At 32.7% G+C, this 17,571-nt stretch overlaps 1 protein-coding gene across 1 annotated transcript in view; it reads left to right on the top strand.

The window, feature by feature from the left end:
- TAOK1 (TAO kinase 1) overlaps window positions 1-17,571 on the top strand; it is a 142,696-nt gene that overhangs the window by 52,034 nt on the left and 73,091 nt on the right. Inside the window, exon 2 of the mRNA XM_006925028.3 lies at window positions 1,510-1,731. Within this exon, the coding sequence (XP_006925090.1) occupies window positions 1,600-1,731 (132 nt within the window). The 5' untranslated portion in view covers window positions 1,510-1,599. The remainder of the gene's footprint in view (window positions 1-1,509; window positions 1,732-17,571) is intronic.

Here is a 17,571-nt window from a genome sequence, read left to right on the forward strand (position 1 = left end):
TTAATGTAAAATAATTCATGTAATAAGGGTACTAATACTTGATCATTCAAAATTCTTGAATAAGGCGTTAGTAACACTGAAGATTTTTTTTAACAGGTAGATTATTTCCACTTTATATGGAATTTAATTCAATCTCCTCATTTTAGGAGTGAGAAGTTAGGTGACTTTCCTATGCTCATATATTTTTGAAAGAACTCTAATTGTTGAAACATTTTGTTCCAGGGAATGTCCAGAGCAGGGAGGGATATTGGTAAAAGTTATGGGGCAATTTTGAAAGTATGTTAGAAATGGAATACAAATAACAATTAACAAATAATATTTTTATTGCAGTGTAGTGTTAATTTGGGGAGGTACAAATGTGTTTAGTTACAAAGAAGTTTTCTAGCAAGAATTAAAATTTGTTCAGTGTCTTCACTAAAAATAACACAGGTAGTTAGCTGCTTAAAAATTAAAGAGCATGAGGATAATTGGCTAGAGCTTTAATTTCCCTTAGAAGTCTAGCAAAATCAATTATGGAGGGTTTTTTTTTTTTTTAAATTAGTGAATTTAAGCAGGTTAAAATAGCTAACATTTAATGTAGTGCTTACTACGCCTGAGTACTAGTCTGTGCTTACATATATTAACTTATTTAACCCTCATAAGTATTCTGAGGTTATTATTTTCATATTACAGATTAGGAAAATGAGGCTTTCCAAGTCACAGCTTATAAATAGTATTGTCAGGATTTATACCCAGGCAGTGTCATTCCAGAACCCAAGATCTGAAGTTTCTCAATTATCAGAGTCATTTTAAAAATTGGGTAATGTGATATAAATGTATTGTAGCAGAACCACCAGGGGATTTACTGGTTATTTCTAGTGTCTGCTTATCTAATGAAGCAAATTTGATAAAGGCCATATTTTGTGTGAATCAAGTTTATGGGGGAAGCAGTTGTCTGAGTTAAATTCATTACTTTCCCATTGCATTTTTCTCTGGAATGTCTTATAGTTGACTAAACAGTGGCACATGGTATCTGAAAGGAAAAGAAAGAGCTTACTGAATGAAATCTTTTGTGTATTTTCTTATATTTGAAGATCATTAATACATGGAGTTCTTCCTGTTGTTAGAAATATACTATGGATACATCTTGAGTTGTACCTGTTTTTAATAGTCTGTATTACATTATCTCTTTTGCTGATGGGCTCACTGCATGGGATTAGATAAATTTTTTAAGTACTGATACATAAAACCTTCCAAGATATAAAGATTTATTTAACTTTTAAAAGTATATGGATAGTACATACTTATATACTATGTGTAGTAGGAATCTTCTTTTTTAAGCACCACAGGTAATCATGATGGTGAACTGGGTTTAGAAGCTATTTCACTACTAGACCACACTTTCTTCTCGGTGAAATTCTAGACCTGAGATAATTTTATATGTTCTGTTGGAAAAATGATCTTAAACTAATTATTCTTAACAGCTTTTGCTTTTCCTGACTTTTTTCTTTTCTTATTTCTCTACAATAGTTTATGCCAACGTGGCTTCATTCATACAGATGAACCAAGGATTGGGATAGCAGTATAAAATTAGAATCAGACAGCTGATTGCCCAGCAGGATGCCATCAACTAACAGAGCAGGCAGCCTCAAGGACCCTGAAATTGCAGAGCTCTTCTTCAAAGAAGATCCAGAGAAGCTCTTCACAGATCTCAGAGAAATTGGCCATGGCAGCTTTGGAGCAGTGTATTTTGTAAGTGTTAAAGGCTTCATGTCAGTGACCAGCATTTACATAATATCCAGTCCTTTCAGAGTAAAAAACAATAAAGAGACACAGGCCATAGTCTGTTTTATAGTCACTTGCATAGATGTGTGTGTATAATATCAAAGTAGATAGTTTTATTTATTGAGCTTCTTGGATTATTGAGAAAGTGGTAAAGAATATTATTTTTGCTTTAACTTACATGTTTAGAATTTCAGCACACAGTTTTTAGGAGTCATATCACTTGTATTGCTATAAAATTAAACATTGCAGAACACTGACTTCTGTAAAGTTCCATACAGAGTCAGTTTTAGTGTTGTGAAAATCTAGAGTTATTTAGCAGAAGGAGATGTATCAAAGTCTTTTTTTCTTATGTGTGTATGTGTGTACTATATGCTAAAAAAATTATCCAGATTGCTGTTTTAACCATTTGTAAGTGTACAGTTTGTGGCATTGATTATATTCACAATATTGTACAACCATTACCACTATTTTAAAAACTTTTTCATCACCCCCAAAAAAACTCTGTATCCATTAGCAATAATTCTGAATTTCCCCTTCCACGCAGCCCCTGGTAACCTCTAAACTATTTTTTGTCCCTATAATTTGCCTCTTCTAATATTTTATGTAAACAGAATCATACAACATTTGTACTTTATGTAAAACATATCACTTTTGTAATGTTTAGCATCACTTCATAGATCACTCACGTTATGTGACATTCAAGTCCTTTTCCCAGTTTAAAATTTAGTTGCCTCTTGATTGAGTTGTAAAGATTCTTTGTGTATTCTGAATATTTACAGATATTTTCTCCCACTCTAATTTTTTTTTAATTTTCTTCATAATTTCTTTTGATATATAAAAGTTTTAAATTTGAGTGAAGTCCAATTTATCTGTTTTTTCTTTTGTCACTCGTGCTTTTGGTGTCATGTCTAAGAATCCACTGCCAAATCCAAGGCCGTAATGATTTACTCCTATGTTTCCTGCTAAGGGTTTTATATTCTTAGCTTTTATATTTAGGTCATTGATCCATTTTGAGTTAATTTTTATATATGTTGTGAGGTAGAGGTCCAGTTTTTTCTTTTGCATGTGGAAATCCAGTTGTCCCAATACCATCTGTTGAAGAGATGATTTTTTTCCCCTTACTGAATTTGTCTTGATGTCCTTGTCAAACCAATTATCCATATTGTATAGGTTCATTTCTGAACTCTCAGTTCTATTCCATTTGTCTTTATAATAAGTCATCTTTATGCTAGTATGTTTTGATTATTGTGGCTTTGTAGTATGGTTCAGATCGGGAATAACTTTGTTATTCTTTTAAAGGATAGTTTTTAATATTTTAGGCACCTTGTAATTCTATATAAATTTCAGGATTGGCTTTTCCATTTCTGCAAAAAGTCCGTTGGAATTTTCATAAGGATTATTTAAATCTGTAGATCACATTTGGTAGTATTGGCATCTTACCAGTATTAAATCTTCCAACCCATGAACACAAGATGTCTTTCTAAACATTATTTAGGTCTTTAATTTTGTTCAGCAGTGTTTTATATAGTTTTCAATGTCTTATACTTTGTTGATCTTTTATTCTTTTAGATACTATTGTAAATGGAATTGTTTTCTTAATTGCTTTTTCAGATTGTTGATTGCTGGCATATAGGATATATATACACAGCTGATTTATGTGTGTTGATCTTTTTATAAATTTATTTTTCTATTACAGTTGACATACATTATTATATTAGTTTCAGTTGTACAACATAGTAATTAGACATTTATACACCTCACAAAGTGATCACCCCACTAGGAGTAGTACTCATCTGACAGCACAGATAGTTATTAAAATATTATTAACTATATTCCCTATGCTGTACTTTACGTCCCTTTATCACCCATTCCCCATCCCCTCCATCTGGCAACCATCAATTTGTTCTCTGCATCTATGAGTTTGTTTCTGTTTTGTTTATTTGTTTATTTTTTTATATTCTACATATAGTTGAAATCATATGGTATTTGACTTATTTCACTTAACATAATACTCTCTAGGTCCATCTATGTTGTCGCAAATGGCAAGATTTCATTTTTTTTTTTATGTCTGAGTAATATTTCATTATATACATGTACCACATCTTCTTTATACATTCGTTTATTGATGGATGCTTAGGTTGCTTCCATGTCTTGGCTATTGTAAATAATGCTGCAAGGAACAAAGGGGTGCATATATATTTTTGTATTAGTGTTTTTGTTTTCTTCAGATAAATACCCAGAAATGGAATTGCTGAGACATATGCTAGTTTTATTTTTAATTTTTTGAGGAATCTCCACACTGTTTCCCATAGTGGCTGTTATGATCTCACAACAGTGCACAAGGTTCCAACACTTGTCATATTGATTTATTGACAGTAGCCATTTAGACAGGTGTCAGATGATATCTTGTGGTTTTAATTTGAATTTTCCTGATGATTAGTAATGTTGAGCATCTTTTTATATGTCTGTTGGCCACCCGTATGTTCTGTTTGGAGAAATATTGATTCAGGTCCTCTGCCCATTTTTTAATTGGATTCTCTGTGGATTTTTATTTTTTTTGGTTGAGTTGTATGAGTTCTTTATATATTTTGGATATTAATCCCTATCGGATGTATCATTGGCAAATATTTTCTTCCATTTGGTAGTTTGTCTTTTTATTTTGTTGATGGTTTCCTTCACTGTGCAAAAACTATTTAATAAGATGTAGTCCTAATTCGTTTATTTTTTCTATTGTTTCCTTTGCCTAAGGAGACATATCCAAAAAAAAAATAGTGCTAAGAGTGATGTCACAGAGTTTACGGCCTAGTTTCAGGTCTTATATTTAAGTCTTTAATCCATTTTTAGTTTATTTTTTTATGTGGTATATGAAAGAAGTCTAGATTTATTTTTTTCCCATTGCCTGTCTAGTTTTCCCAACACTATCTATTGAAGAGACTGTCTTTCCTCATTGTATGTTTTTGCCTCCTTTGTCATAGATTAAGTGACTATATATGCATGGGTTTATTTCTGGGCCCTCTATTCTGTTCCATTGATATGTGTGTCTGTTTTTATGCTGGTACCATGCTGTTTTGATTACTGTAGCTTTGTGGTATCGTTTGATATCAAGATAGTGTGATACCTCCAACTTCATTTTTCGTTCTCAAGATTGTTCTGGGTATTCAGAGTCTTGTGGTCCCATATAAATTTTAGCAGTTTGTTCTAGTTCTGTAAAAATTTCATTGGTAATTTGATAGGGCTTGCACTCAATCTGTAGATTGCTTTGGGTAGTATGGACATTTTAATAGTATTAATTCCTCCTATCCATGAGCACAGTATATCCTTCCGTTTATTTGTGTCTTCAGTTTCTTTCTTCAGTGTCTTATAGTTTCCTGAGTACAGGTCTCTTACCTTCTTGGTTAAATTTGTTCCTAGGTATTTTATTCTTTTTGATGCAATTGTAAATGGGATTGTTTTCTTAATTTCTCTTTCTGATAGTTTATTATGGTGTATAAAAATGCAACCAATTTCTGAATGTTAATTTTGTATCTTGCTACTTAGTGGATTCATTTATTCTCATTTTTTTTGGTGGAATATTTGGATTATATATATAGTATTGTGTTATCTGCAAATAACAGTAGTTTTACTTTTGCTTTCCAACTTGGATGCCTTTTATTTTTTATTCTTGTTTGATTGCTATGGCTAGGACTCCTAATATGGTGTTGAATAAAAGTGGTAAAAGTAGACATTCTTGTCTTTTTCCTGATGTTAAAGAAAAAACTTTCAGCTTTTCCTGTTGAGTATGATGCTGGCTCTCAGTTTGTCATGTATAACCTTTATTATGTTGAGGTATGTCCCCACTGTCCCCAGTTTGCTGAGAGTCTTTATCATAAATGGATGCTGAGTTTTGTCATATTGTTTTTTCTGCATCCATTGATAGGATTCTATGATTTTTATCCTTCATTTTGTTTATGTGGTGTATCACGTTAATTAATTTGTGGATATTGAACCAACCTTGCATCCCAGGAATAAGTTCCACTGGATCATGGTGTATGGGGCTGAATTTAGTTTGCTAGTATTTTGTTGAGGATTTTCACATCTATGTTCATCAGGGATGTTGGCCTAAAAATTTTTTTTGTAATGTCTTTGTCTGGTTTTAGTATCAAGGTAATGCTGGCCTTGTAAAATGAGTTTGGGATCCATCCTACTCTTCAGTTTTTTGCAATAGTTTTAGAAGGATAGATGTTAATTCTTTGAATGTTTGGTAAAATTCACTTGTGAAGCCTTCTGGTCCAGGACTTTTGTTTATTGATTTGGTTTCCTTATTCGTCACATTGTTTTTTTCTGATTCAGTCTTGGAAGATTGTATGTTTCTATGGATTTATCCATTTCCTCCAGGTTGTTGGCATGTAATTTTTCACAGTATTTCCTTATTATCTTTTGTATTTCTGTGGTGTCGGTTGTCACTTGTCTCTCTTTTTTAAAATTTTATTTACTAATTATACTTAAGCATAAGTCTATTTTCCTATTTGATTTCTGTTTATCTTTTCTTCCCTTATGCTTCCTTCTTGCCATATTTTCAATTAGTCAAATGTTTATTGTTATTTTTGTTTAAAAATATAGGTTGTATTATTATTCAGATATGGGGAGGCCAGCAGATCAATTAACAACTGCCATTGGAAAGATAGGTTGTTATACTCACAGATCCCAAGAGAAGGAGGCACACCATGCTATACGGGACTACATGGGAAAGCACTCATTTCAGTGAGGAGGCAGAGAAATCAAGGGGAGTACATGGACAAGAGTCTTTACTGTGGTCTCCGTGGGAAGGAACAGGTGAGGCAGGCTAAGCAAGTTTAGGATTAGCTAGTTATAATAATTTCAGCAAGCTCTGGGGTATAAGAGGCTGTCCCTGGTTGTCTGGTACTTGGCCCTGTGGTGAATAGTGCGGGGAATAGGGAGCCCAGAGTGTATTCATTGGAGATATGGTCTCTAGATTGGTGGTTTATATATGTAAGATGTGCTTATCTACTATCTAGGAATTAGCTACACCTGGAAGTGGCAGACCTTTTTTGTTAACATGGCCCCAGATGTCAAAGCATCAAATTACAGCCCATAAAAACTCATGAGTGACATATAATTTTCTTCTGTTAACCTTCTAATTATGCATTTTTGTTATTATTTTGTTATCCTAGAGATTATTATATATATTCCTGATTTATTATAATGAAATTAGCACTTCTCAAACAATGTAAAAAACCTTACAGTATTTCAGTTCTGTCTTTCTCCTGTTATTTGTGCAATTTTTCTCATATATTTTGCTTCTAAAATATCTATTTGGTTCCTCTTTTTTTAAGTCTCTGTCTGATAATGCCATATCTGAATCACCATTGGCTCTGTTTATATATCTAGATTTTTTCCTTTTAAGTATCTGGTCCACTTTTTAGCATGACTTGTAATTTTTGATTGGTTATTCTTCATTATAGAGGAGAAATTGTAGATGTTTTGAATGATGTTATTTTTCTTCAGAAACAGATACATTTGTTTTTTCGTTTGTTTTGGCAAGCTGATAGTATACGAGTGAATCACCTTGAGGCTTGGTTTTAAACTAGTTGAATCAGTTTTACCCTTATTAGCCATTACTCCTAAAGCATGGCTCTCTTTAGGGCTCCCAAATGAATGTCTAGGGTGTTTATTAAGGCTCATTCATTTTGGTGGGTTTGAATTCAAACCTCCATCTCTCTAGCACTTGTCTTCTGAAAGCTCTATCTCTTTAGTCTTCCAGCTGCTATTTTCTGCTGAGTTTCTGGGAGTCTTACAAAGATATATAGTTAGGAGCTGACTATTGAGAATTTGCAAATTTTTGAGCTGTTTCTTTTCACCTCATTCTTCTAAGATTGTGCCTTTTAAATCCTAGACACTCTGGAAGTGCCTGTCTTTGGCCTCTGTCTCCTCAGCCTAACTTCCTCCTTGGACTCTATTTTCCTATACCACAAGTTCAGGGGTGAAGCTGGAGTAATTTACAGTTTACTTTGTGTACTCTTCTTCTCTGACGGATTCTAGTCTCTAAAGCCTTGCTTGCATATGTTGCTCTCCAGAAGTTTCATAAAATTGCTTTACATATATTGCCTGCTTTATGGTTCTTTTGGGCTTCAGGGATAGTCTAACACAAGCATCATGGCAAGAATTAGTATTGAAATTTCCCTTGGTTAATATTATTTGCATCTGCATGGTGGACTTTTATATGTCCTTCTCTAATAAATAAAATATATGTTTTTGGAGCATTTGGTCTTTAATTGTTAATAATGAAAAGTATAGAATTTCAGTAGGCTTCTCTCTTCTTTAAACGTTTCTATATGATCTGTCTAGTGGGAAAAGTAATATTATTGTCCTTTTCTGTTCATTAAAGGGACTGAATTAAATTACATATTGGCAAAATAATCAGCAGTTTAAAATTTTTAAATAAAACTATAAAATTGCATTATCCCAAATCCAGAACTTACCAGTCCAGCAGTCTTTGTTGAAGTGTCTGACTGAAGTGGGTATGTTTTGAGTTAAGGTTGTAGTAGGAACTGAGAATATGATCAGAGAAAGGTAAAAAGGAAAGGTAAGTGAAGGTTCTTGGAGAGAACCTCCTATACTATACTAAGAAATGTGGGCCTTATTTTGAAGTCTTGAGGGAACTGCCAAAGTGCAACAGAAATATTTTATTTCCATTTGTGATATAGAAAGTTTATTCTTGTAGCAGTGTGGAGGAAAGATTACATGTGCCAACAATGTAAGAAGGGAGGCTGATTATGAAGCTTTTATGAAGCTTTTTAAATATATGAAGCTCTTACATCTCTGAGAGCTTAAACTAGATATTGTCATAAGGGTGCAGAGGTGAATACACATTGCAGAGTTTAAGTTTAAATTGATAGAATCAAGAGAACCTGTTTTGTGACAAGGTTAAGAAAGTACACATTGTAGTTCCTCACCCTTGGAATAGAATATTTTTGGGGAGGTGGGAGGTAATTCTCTAGTGCTTGGACCGCCTTATGCAATAGTTTCTGGGGTTGTCCTACCCACGCTGGATTATTTCAGAGAGCTGTGATTGGGAGAGAAAATCTCATAATCCCAGAAGTAAGGATCTAATAGGGGCAACAGAAGTTGGCTCTGGAGAGACCTGGTGATTAAACAAAATGTGTGATCCTGGATTGAAAAAAAATTTTTCTGTAAAGGATGTTACTGAGATAGTTGGTAAAATTTGAATATGGGCTATATATGCACTGGATAATAGTAGTGCATCAATGCTAAATTTCCTAATTAATAATTGAGCTGTGGTTATTCAAGAGAATGTTCTTATTCTCAGGAGATATATGAAGAAGTACTTTGAAGTCAAGGATGAGAATGTCTACTCTCAAGTCCTCTTCAATGATAATGTAATGATAACAGCATTTATATTTAGATAGTTTAAAAGCAAATGTGGCAAAATGTTAACCATGGATTTTACTATATTAGGGGCCCTGAAACTACAGCCCATGGGCTTAATCCAGTCTGTGAACTATTTTTGCTTAGCTTCCAAACTAGGATTGGTTTTTACATTGGGGAGGAGGGGGGGAAGGAAAAGAAATGCAATAGAAAAAGAATAATATGTATTTGGCTCACAAAGCCTAAAATATTTAATATCTTGTTCTTTATGGAAAAAGTTTATGTAACTTCTGACCTAGTGGAAGGCATAAAGATTCACTTTGTTACATCAACTTTACTGTACATTTGACAGGTTTGTATAATAAAATGAGGGAAGGAAACAAAAAAAGGTGACTTAGGAAGTCAAGAAACCTAAGTTCAGGTTAGGACAACCCCAGGAACCACTGCATGAAAGCATAGAGGAGTCAGGTAGCTGCTCTGAGCAGATGTTTTCTGTTAATTGTTTTGATGTCTGGGAAACATGCACCATATAGATGAGCAAAGTTTGAATATAGCCCAGAATTGAATGTTTTTTTCTGTAATTTCATTTCTAGGTCACTAACCTTCATATTTTGTGGTATCAGGTAAACCCGGGTGGGAGTATATGTGTCTGTGTGTTGCATATGTGTATATGTGTGCACACAAGAATAGGTACTTCTATTTTGTTTCCTCTCACCATGGCAGAGCTAAATGTGCAGTATCTGTCTATAGAGTATATAAAGGAAATTCTTCTTGTAAAAATCTTTTAGATGATTAAAAATAGTTCTTATATCTCTGAATTTTTATTAATTGGCAGTAGAGATTACCTTAAATTTAAAAATACTCTCATTGAGCCAGCTCTGCTGGCTGTCTCATCGGTCAGGCTAATCAAAGATTGGTATCATAATAAATATTTGAAACTAAACCAAGAGTCAGATGTCCAAAATGACCACTATCTCTAGATTGCCAGGAAGATAAAACATTCTCTTTTAGTTTCCAATACCTTAAATAGAACCAACATTATGTCCATAGATAGTCCACAGAACACTGGCCTAGGAATCAGGTAGCTTGCCAACAAATATGGCAGACCATGTAAGGTCCAGAGAAGTCATTTATTTACTTCACTAAAGCTGTTTTCTTCATTTTAAAAAATAAAATGAATATTTATCTCTTATTTCCTAGTGTAAGATTTTACTAATCTGTTTTCTTTTGGGAACTTGGCAGGTTTTATATTTTCAGTGGTCATAGCAAATTTTTTAGTGTTATAAGAAAAAAAAGTAGTAAGTGCACAAAAGAAATATAAAAATACCATTTACATATAATTAATTGATATGGTGATTTCAGGTCATTCTTACTGGTTCATCAACATAGCTTTCAAATGGATCTTCACAGACAGTTACCTGGTTTGAAACAAAATGATCGATTGTATCTGGTTTCTCTTTCCTACTCCTTTTTCACTCTAGACAGCATCAACTTTGTCTTTAGGCTACAGGCAATTTTATCTTTACTCTTTTATTCTCAGGCAATGAGTATAGATGCCATGTAGTATTGTACTCATCTTTAATTACTCATAGCTCATTTAATTCTGTTCTACATTGTATTTTTTATGTATACAAACACTTTTTAAAACTTTTTTTCTATTCTGACTATTATCTTATTCTACTAGAAGAATATCCTACATTCTTTTCAGTTCATTTGTTAATATTGATCACGTCAAGGAAAATGTAGAAATCATGGTTCTTCTCTATATCCTTTATGCTAGCCTTGTTTTATTGCATCTACATAATTATAAATCCAAAACTTAGTATCATAATTTTCACTTTAAACAGTCTATGTATTTTAAAGAATCTAAGAGCAAGAATAGTTTATAAATTTATCCACATTTTTACCATATTTACTATGTTACACACCACATGATTATTTACTTTGGAAAATTACTGTCTTCAAAAAGACTCCTAGAACTAATAGGTGAGGTTAGCAAGGTTGTAGAATATAAGATCAATACACAAAAATTCATTGTATTTCTATTATATTAGTGAACAGTTGGAATTTCTTATATTCTAAAAGTACTCTTTATAGTACCCCCAACATGAAATACTTGAGTATAAATCCAACAAAATATGCAAGATCTGTATGCTGAAAACCATAAAACAAAGAAGACCTGAATAACTGATGAGAGATATACTGTGTTGACGGATCGAAGACTAAATACTGTCATGCTATCAATTATCTCCAGTTTGATATACAAAGTCAATGCCATCCCAATCAGAATCCCAGCAGACTTTTTAAATAGACATTGACAAGTATATTCTAAAATTTTATGGAAAGACGAAAGAACAAAAATAGCCAAAACCATTTTGAAAAAGAACAAATTAAAGAACTCACTATCTGATTTCAAAAACCTACTGTAAACCTGCAGTAATTAAGATAGTATGATATCATTGAAAGAGTAAATACATAAATTAAAAAGAGTCCAGACATATACCCACATAAATATAGTCAATTGATTTTTGACAAAGGGGCAAAGACGATTCAATGAAGAAATGGTAGTCTTTTCAACAAATAGTGCCACAGCAACTAGTCACACCTTATAGAAAAACTAATGGAAAGGGATCATAGTTCTAAATGAAGAGCATAATATTATAAAGCTTCTAAGATAAAATATAGGAGAAAACCTTTATTACTCTGAATTATGCAAAGAGTTCATAGATAGGACATTAAAAGCATTATCCATAAGAGACAAAGTTTATAAATTGAACTTTATCAAAATTTAAAGCTTCTGCTCTCAAAGATAATATTAAGAGAATGAAAAGGAAAGCCACAGACTTGCAGAAGATATCTGCAAGTCACATATCCAGCAAAGGATTTGTATCTAGACCATAAAAGAATTCTCAAAACTCAACAATAAAACAACAACAACAACAACTGAGTAAAAGGTCTAACCGGAAACATCACCCCGCTTCCTCCCCCACCCCCCTGCAAATACAGCTGGTTAATAAAAATACAAAGAGTTTCAACATCATTAGTGCTTAGGGAAATACAAATTAAGACCACAATGAGATACCACACATGCCTATTAGAGTGACTTAATAAAGACAAGGAGAAAAAATACAGACAAAATCAAATGCTCGTGAGTATGTGAAGCAATTGCTAATCTCATTCATTGTAGGAACGTGAAACAGTCTTGTCACTGTGGAAAACAGTTTGGCAGTTTTTAAATAAAGTTAAACATATCATTTTTCATATGACCCAGGATTCCCACTCCTAGATATTAATCCAAGGAAATGAAAACTCAGATATATGCAAAAACTTTTAGGTGAATATTTATGGCAATTTTATTCATAATTGCCAAAAACTGTGATCTAATTCATTGTGTGCACCACAAAGAATGAATTTTACCCAAGTTCATTTAAATGGTCATAAAAAAAATAAAAGCTATGCCATAAGGAAGAAACTCAAATGGAATAGAGACTGTAACAAATGAACCTAACTATTATAAATAACAAACACAGAAAAGGGGATGGGGAGGAAAAGAATTAAAGTTCTTTTGCAAGTAATATTTTGGCTGAATATTCTTAAAGCTAAAGACGAAAGTAACTCTAGTCACTTTGTTTCTCACAGAGATATAGTTTGGTAATCAAACTACTGCATATGTATAGTAGGTTTTAATAAGTAAATATATTGTAGATAATGAGAACCAGTTTTCTTACTGTCCGAGAAAGAAATAAATTCCTTATTTGTAAATAAGAAAAGGGAGAAAGCTAGAAATAACCCTGTGGTGTTGGTTTGGAATTGGAGGTATCAGTAAGATCTCTCCTCTCTCCTCTCCTCTCCTCTCCTCTTCTCTTTCTTTTCTTTTCTTTTCTTTTTTCTGTTGTGCCCTTCTCCCCCCCCCATTCACACAGAGATACACATATATAATAGAATAAAATTTTCTTTTATTAAGTGTAGAGGACTAAGGGAAATAATTGTTGCAGCTTAGATCCATTGATAGAAATATAGAATCAGGGAAGGTAAGAAAGAACCATGTGGGATCGGATAGGAATTGGATGTATTAATATGAACTAATTAATTAGCTCTATTAATTAGAGCTAATTCCGCAAGACTCTGGTTTCAATGACACCCTAGTAGCAATAAGCATACTTAGCACTCTATCTTGAATTCCTTACTAAAAGGGAGAAGAGATCCTTAGAGGAAAGGCTCATTTTGTTGTGGGGACAGGAAACATAAAAGATAAACCTTAGAACATCTTGTGACAAAGTTAAAAAGTGCTTAAAAAAAAAGATGCGGTCTGTCAAACGGACACAGCTTGAAGGGGCTCTCACTGGCTAAATCTGGAACAATTTGAACATCAATATAAAGATATCGGGATTATAAGCTATCGAGTAAAATAGGAATCCACAATTTCCGTAATAGATGAGGATAAATGGATGAAAAGGGAGGCCTTTTCCTTAGAATGCTGACTGATAAATGTAAAAGGAATGGTAGATGTGGAAAATATCAACATTTTGTAATCATCATAGAGAAAATTGTTTGGGGCTAGAATCTCCGATAGTTGCTAAATCTAGTGGGAAAGTTTGATGAGCAGGATGTTTACATAATTTAAAAGTATCTTTCCACAGATTGTTTCTTGAATACAAGGTAGGAATTTGTAGCTGTAACTGTATACATTGGGAAAAAAACAGCTCTTTGAGCAGGTGATAAAATTAGTTACACCAATAAGGAACAGACAGACATTGTATACCTCCATATAGGATACCCTGAAAAGGACACAATATCATTCTTGTAGTATTTTGGCCAGGGATGTATAATCAGAATGTAATCTTGAAGAAATGTCAGCCAAGCACGAATTTAGTAACATTCTATAAAATTCCACAGTGTATTCTTCAAAAATGCCAGTGTAGTGAAAGACAAACAAAAGTTAAGGAATGGTCCTACATTAGAGGAGACTATTAAAACATAAGTAAGCACAATAAGTGATCCTGAAGAGAGGAAAAAACATGGTTAACATTAAATACTTTTATTTTTTGTGGTTTTAGACATGATAGACAAAATTTATATCTCATTTTAATTTGCTCACTTAATTTGATAATTATTACTAATAAATTTGGATTTGAATAAATTATAGTCACTTTTTTGCTATTTAAAAACAATTTTAGATTTGCAGATTTCACAATAATAGTAAAGAGATTTTTCTTACAACCTTCACGGAGCTCCCCTAATGGTAACATGTTACGTAATCATGATACATTTATCAAAACTAAGAAACTAAGAAGTCAGCACTGATACACTCTATTAACTTTATTCAGGTTTTCCCAGTTTTTTTACTCTCTCTTCTGTTCTATAATCGAATCCAGGATATTGCATTGTAGTTAGTATTTCTACTTTTAAATTAAGCTTTATCTTAGGCTAATTAAAAGTGTAGCTGTTTAATGCAAAACAATGAAATTGGACCCTTACCTCCTACATATATAATAATTAACTCAAGATGGATCAAAGACCTAAATGTAACAGTTTTCTTAGAAGAAAACATAAGGGTAAATCTGAATGACTTTGCTTTTGGCAAAGGATTCTTAGATATGATGCCAAAAGCATGTGCAACAACAACAAAATAAATTAGACTTTATCAAAATCAAAAACTTCTGTGCTTCAAAACAGTGAAAGGACAACCGAATTGGAGAAAATACTTATAAATCATGTGATCTGATAAGGAACTTGTGTCTAGAATAAATAAAAATCTCTTACATCTCAATAATAAAAAAGACAACCCAATTTAAAAATGGGCAAAGGCTCTTAATTGACATTTCTCCAAAGAAAATGTACAAATGGTCAAGAAGCACATGAAAAGATACTCCATATCATTCGCCATGAATCTCGAAAACACTGTGCTAAGTGAAAAGCCATTCACAAAAGACCACATATATGATTCCATTTATTCGAAGTGTCCAGAATGGGCAAATCTCTAGGGAGACAAAGTAGATTAGTTGTTGGTTAGGGCTGAGGGGATGGGGAAAAGGGATAGAGTAATAGCTAAAGTGGTACAGTTTTTTTAATAGAGAAATTTTTTGTTGTAAAATACACAAAATTTACCATTTAATCATTTTTAAATGAAGAATTTGGAGTTTCTTTTTGAGAAGATGCAGGTTCTAAAATTAAAGTAATGTTTGTGTATGTCTGTGAATATACTAAAAGCCGTTAAATTGTACACATTGAAATGGGTGAATTTTATGGTATGCAAATTATATTTCAGTAAAGCTGTTAGAAAAGAATATAGTTGTTTAAAACTATTGATTAAAATCAAGAGGCTCACAGATAGATAACCAGAGAATGTTTTGGGAAAATAAATTCATATTCAAGCAGAATTTAACATGGATAGATCTGCTTCAGCCTTTATAATAAGTGATACAAATTTCCATTAACCAATCCACTAGTAATTGAACTTGGAATGTCATTAATTATTCCCAGGACCTACTTAACAGAGTATCTTAAAGCAACTCTATTGAGGTATAATTTATATATATGCTGTCTTTTTTTCAACAAGTTTCTAAGGTATAAGTTATATACCATAAGTTCCCCAACTTTAAGTGTACATTTCATTGCTTTTTAGTAAATACAGTTTTGCTGCCATCAAATGTTCTAATCTAATTTTAGAACATTTTATCTTTGGGAATTTATTAAAGTCTGAATTGACCATGAGTTCTTCCACAGATTATTTGAGATGGTTCTGACCCTTTTAATAAACTCATTTTAAATATTTTGCAGCTATAATCTTGTGCCTTATATATATATATATTTATAATCATAATCATTTTTTTAAAACACATAATGAGATTTTGGCTCTTCTTTCCAGAAAGTTAACTACTATGTGTCTGTTATATTTTTACCTTTTTCAGAATTTCCACAAGTCATAAATAATAATTGTGATAGCATTGCACCAGTCCTACCTTAATCCTGATTAGGAGTTGTTTACAATAGGCATGATTTATCATGTTGAGGAATTATATTTCTAATTTGAGTTTTCTAACAGTTTGGCCTTCTTTGCAATTAAATACATTTAGAGTTGGGATCTTCCTGCATTTTCAGCATTTTTTGAGTGTGTGTGGGTGGGTGTGTTTCTCCCTTTGACTTTTGAAAAACTGTGGTAAATTATTAAATGTTTTACTAGCATTAAAATCATTTGACTATCTGTGATTATTGTTATTAAAATTTCTTTTAATGCCCTGTAATATTTGGATTTTAAATTTTATTTAGAATTCTCTTGTCTATATTTAAAAATGAAATTGGTACCTAACTTTCTACTTTGTGGTGTTTGCGAAGTTTTAGTTATTCAGTTATACTGGCTTCATAAAATTAATGGCATAGCTTTTCTTTTGTTCCTCCTTATATCCTGGAATGTTTCCTTGGTAAAACTATTTTCTGCTGAAGATGATTAATTAATTGATTGATTTTAATTTTTATTTTATTTATTTATTTTGTATTTTTTAATCAAGTTTATTGGGGTAACATTGGTTAAAACAATTATGTAATTTCCAGGTGTACATTATAATTTTACATCTATATGTGCCATTGTGTGTTTACCACCCAAAAGTCCAGTTTCCTTCAGCTATCATATATTTGATCCCCTTTACCCAGTTCACCTTCCCTCTATGCCCCCATTTTTGATTCCCTTTATACTGTCTACCTTCCCCCTCCTCCCCCATCCCCAACCCTCTGGTTCATTGTCCATGTCTTTGAGTCTCTGTCCTGTTCATTTGTTGCTTTTAGATTTATATCCCACATATAAGTGATATCATGTGATTTTCAACTTTTTCTATCTGGCTTATTTTGCTTACCATGATTATCTTCAGGTCCACCCATGTTGTCGCAAATGGCAGTATTTCACGTCTTCTTATGGCTGAGTAATATATTCCATTGTATATATGTACCACAGCTTCTTTAGCCAATCATCTATTGTAGGACACTTCGGTTGCTTCCATGTCCTGGCCACTGTGAATAATGCTGCTATGAACATCAGTGTACAAATATCTTTTCAGATTTTGGTTTTCAAGTCTTTGGCATAAACACCCAGTTAGAGGGACTGCTGCATCATATGGTGGATATATTCTTAGTTTTTTAGGGAACCTCCATACTGTTTTCCATAGTGGCTGTAACAATTTGCAGTCCCACCAGCAGTGTATGAGAGTTCCTTTTTCTCCGCATTCTCTCCAACATTTGTTATTACTTGTCCTGTTGATTATAGCTTTGGTAACAGATGTGAGATGGTATTTCATTGTGGTTTTGATTTGCATTTCCCTAATAGCTAGTGATGTTGAGCATCTTTTGAAATATTTGTTGGCCATTTTTATGTCCTCTAGGGAGAAGTGTCTGTTCAGGTCCTCTGCCCATTTTTTGATTGGATCGTTT

The sequence above is a fragment of the Pteropus alecto genome, unplaced genomic scaffold, assembly GCF_000325575.1.
Source record: "Pteropus alecto unplaced genomic scaffold, ASM32557v1 scaffold98, whole genome shotgun sequence".
In the NCBI taxonomy this organism is placed as follows: Eukaryota; Metazoa; Chordata; class Mammalia; order Chiroptera; family Pteropodidae; genus Pteropus; species Pteropus alecto.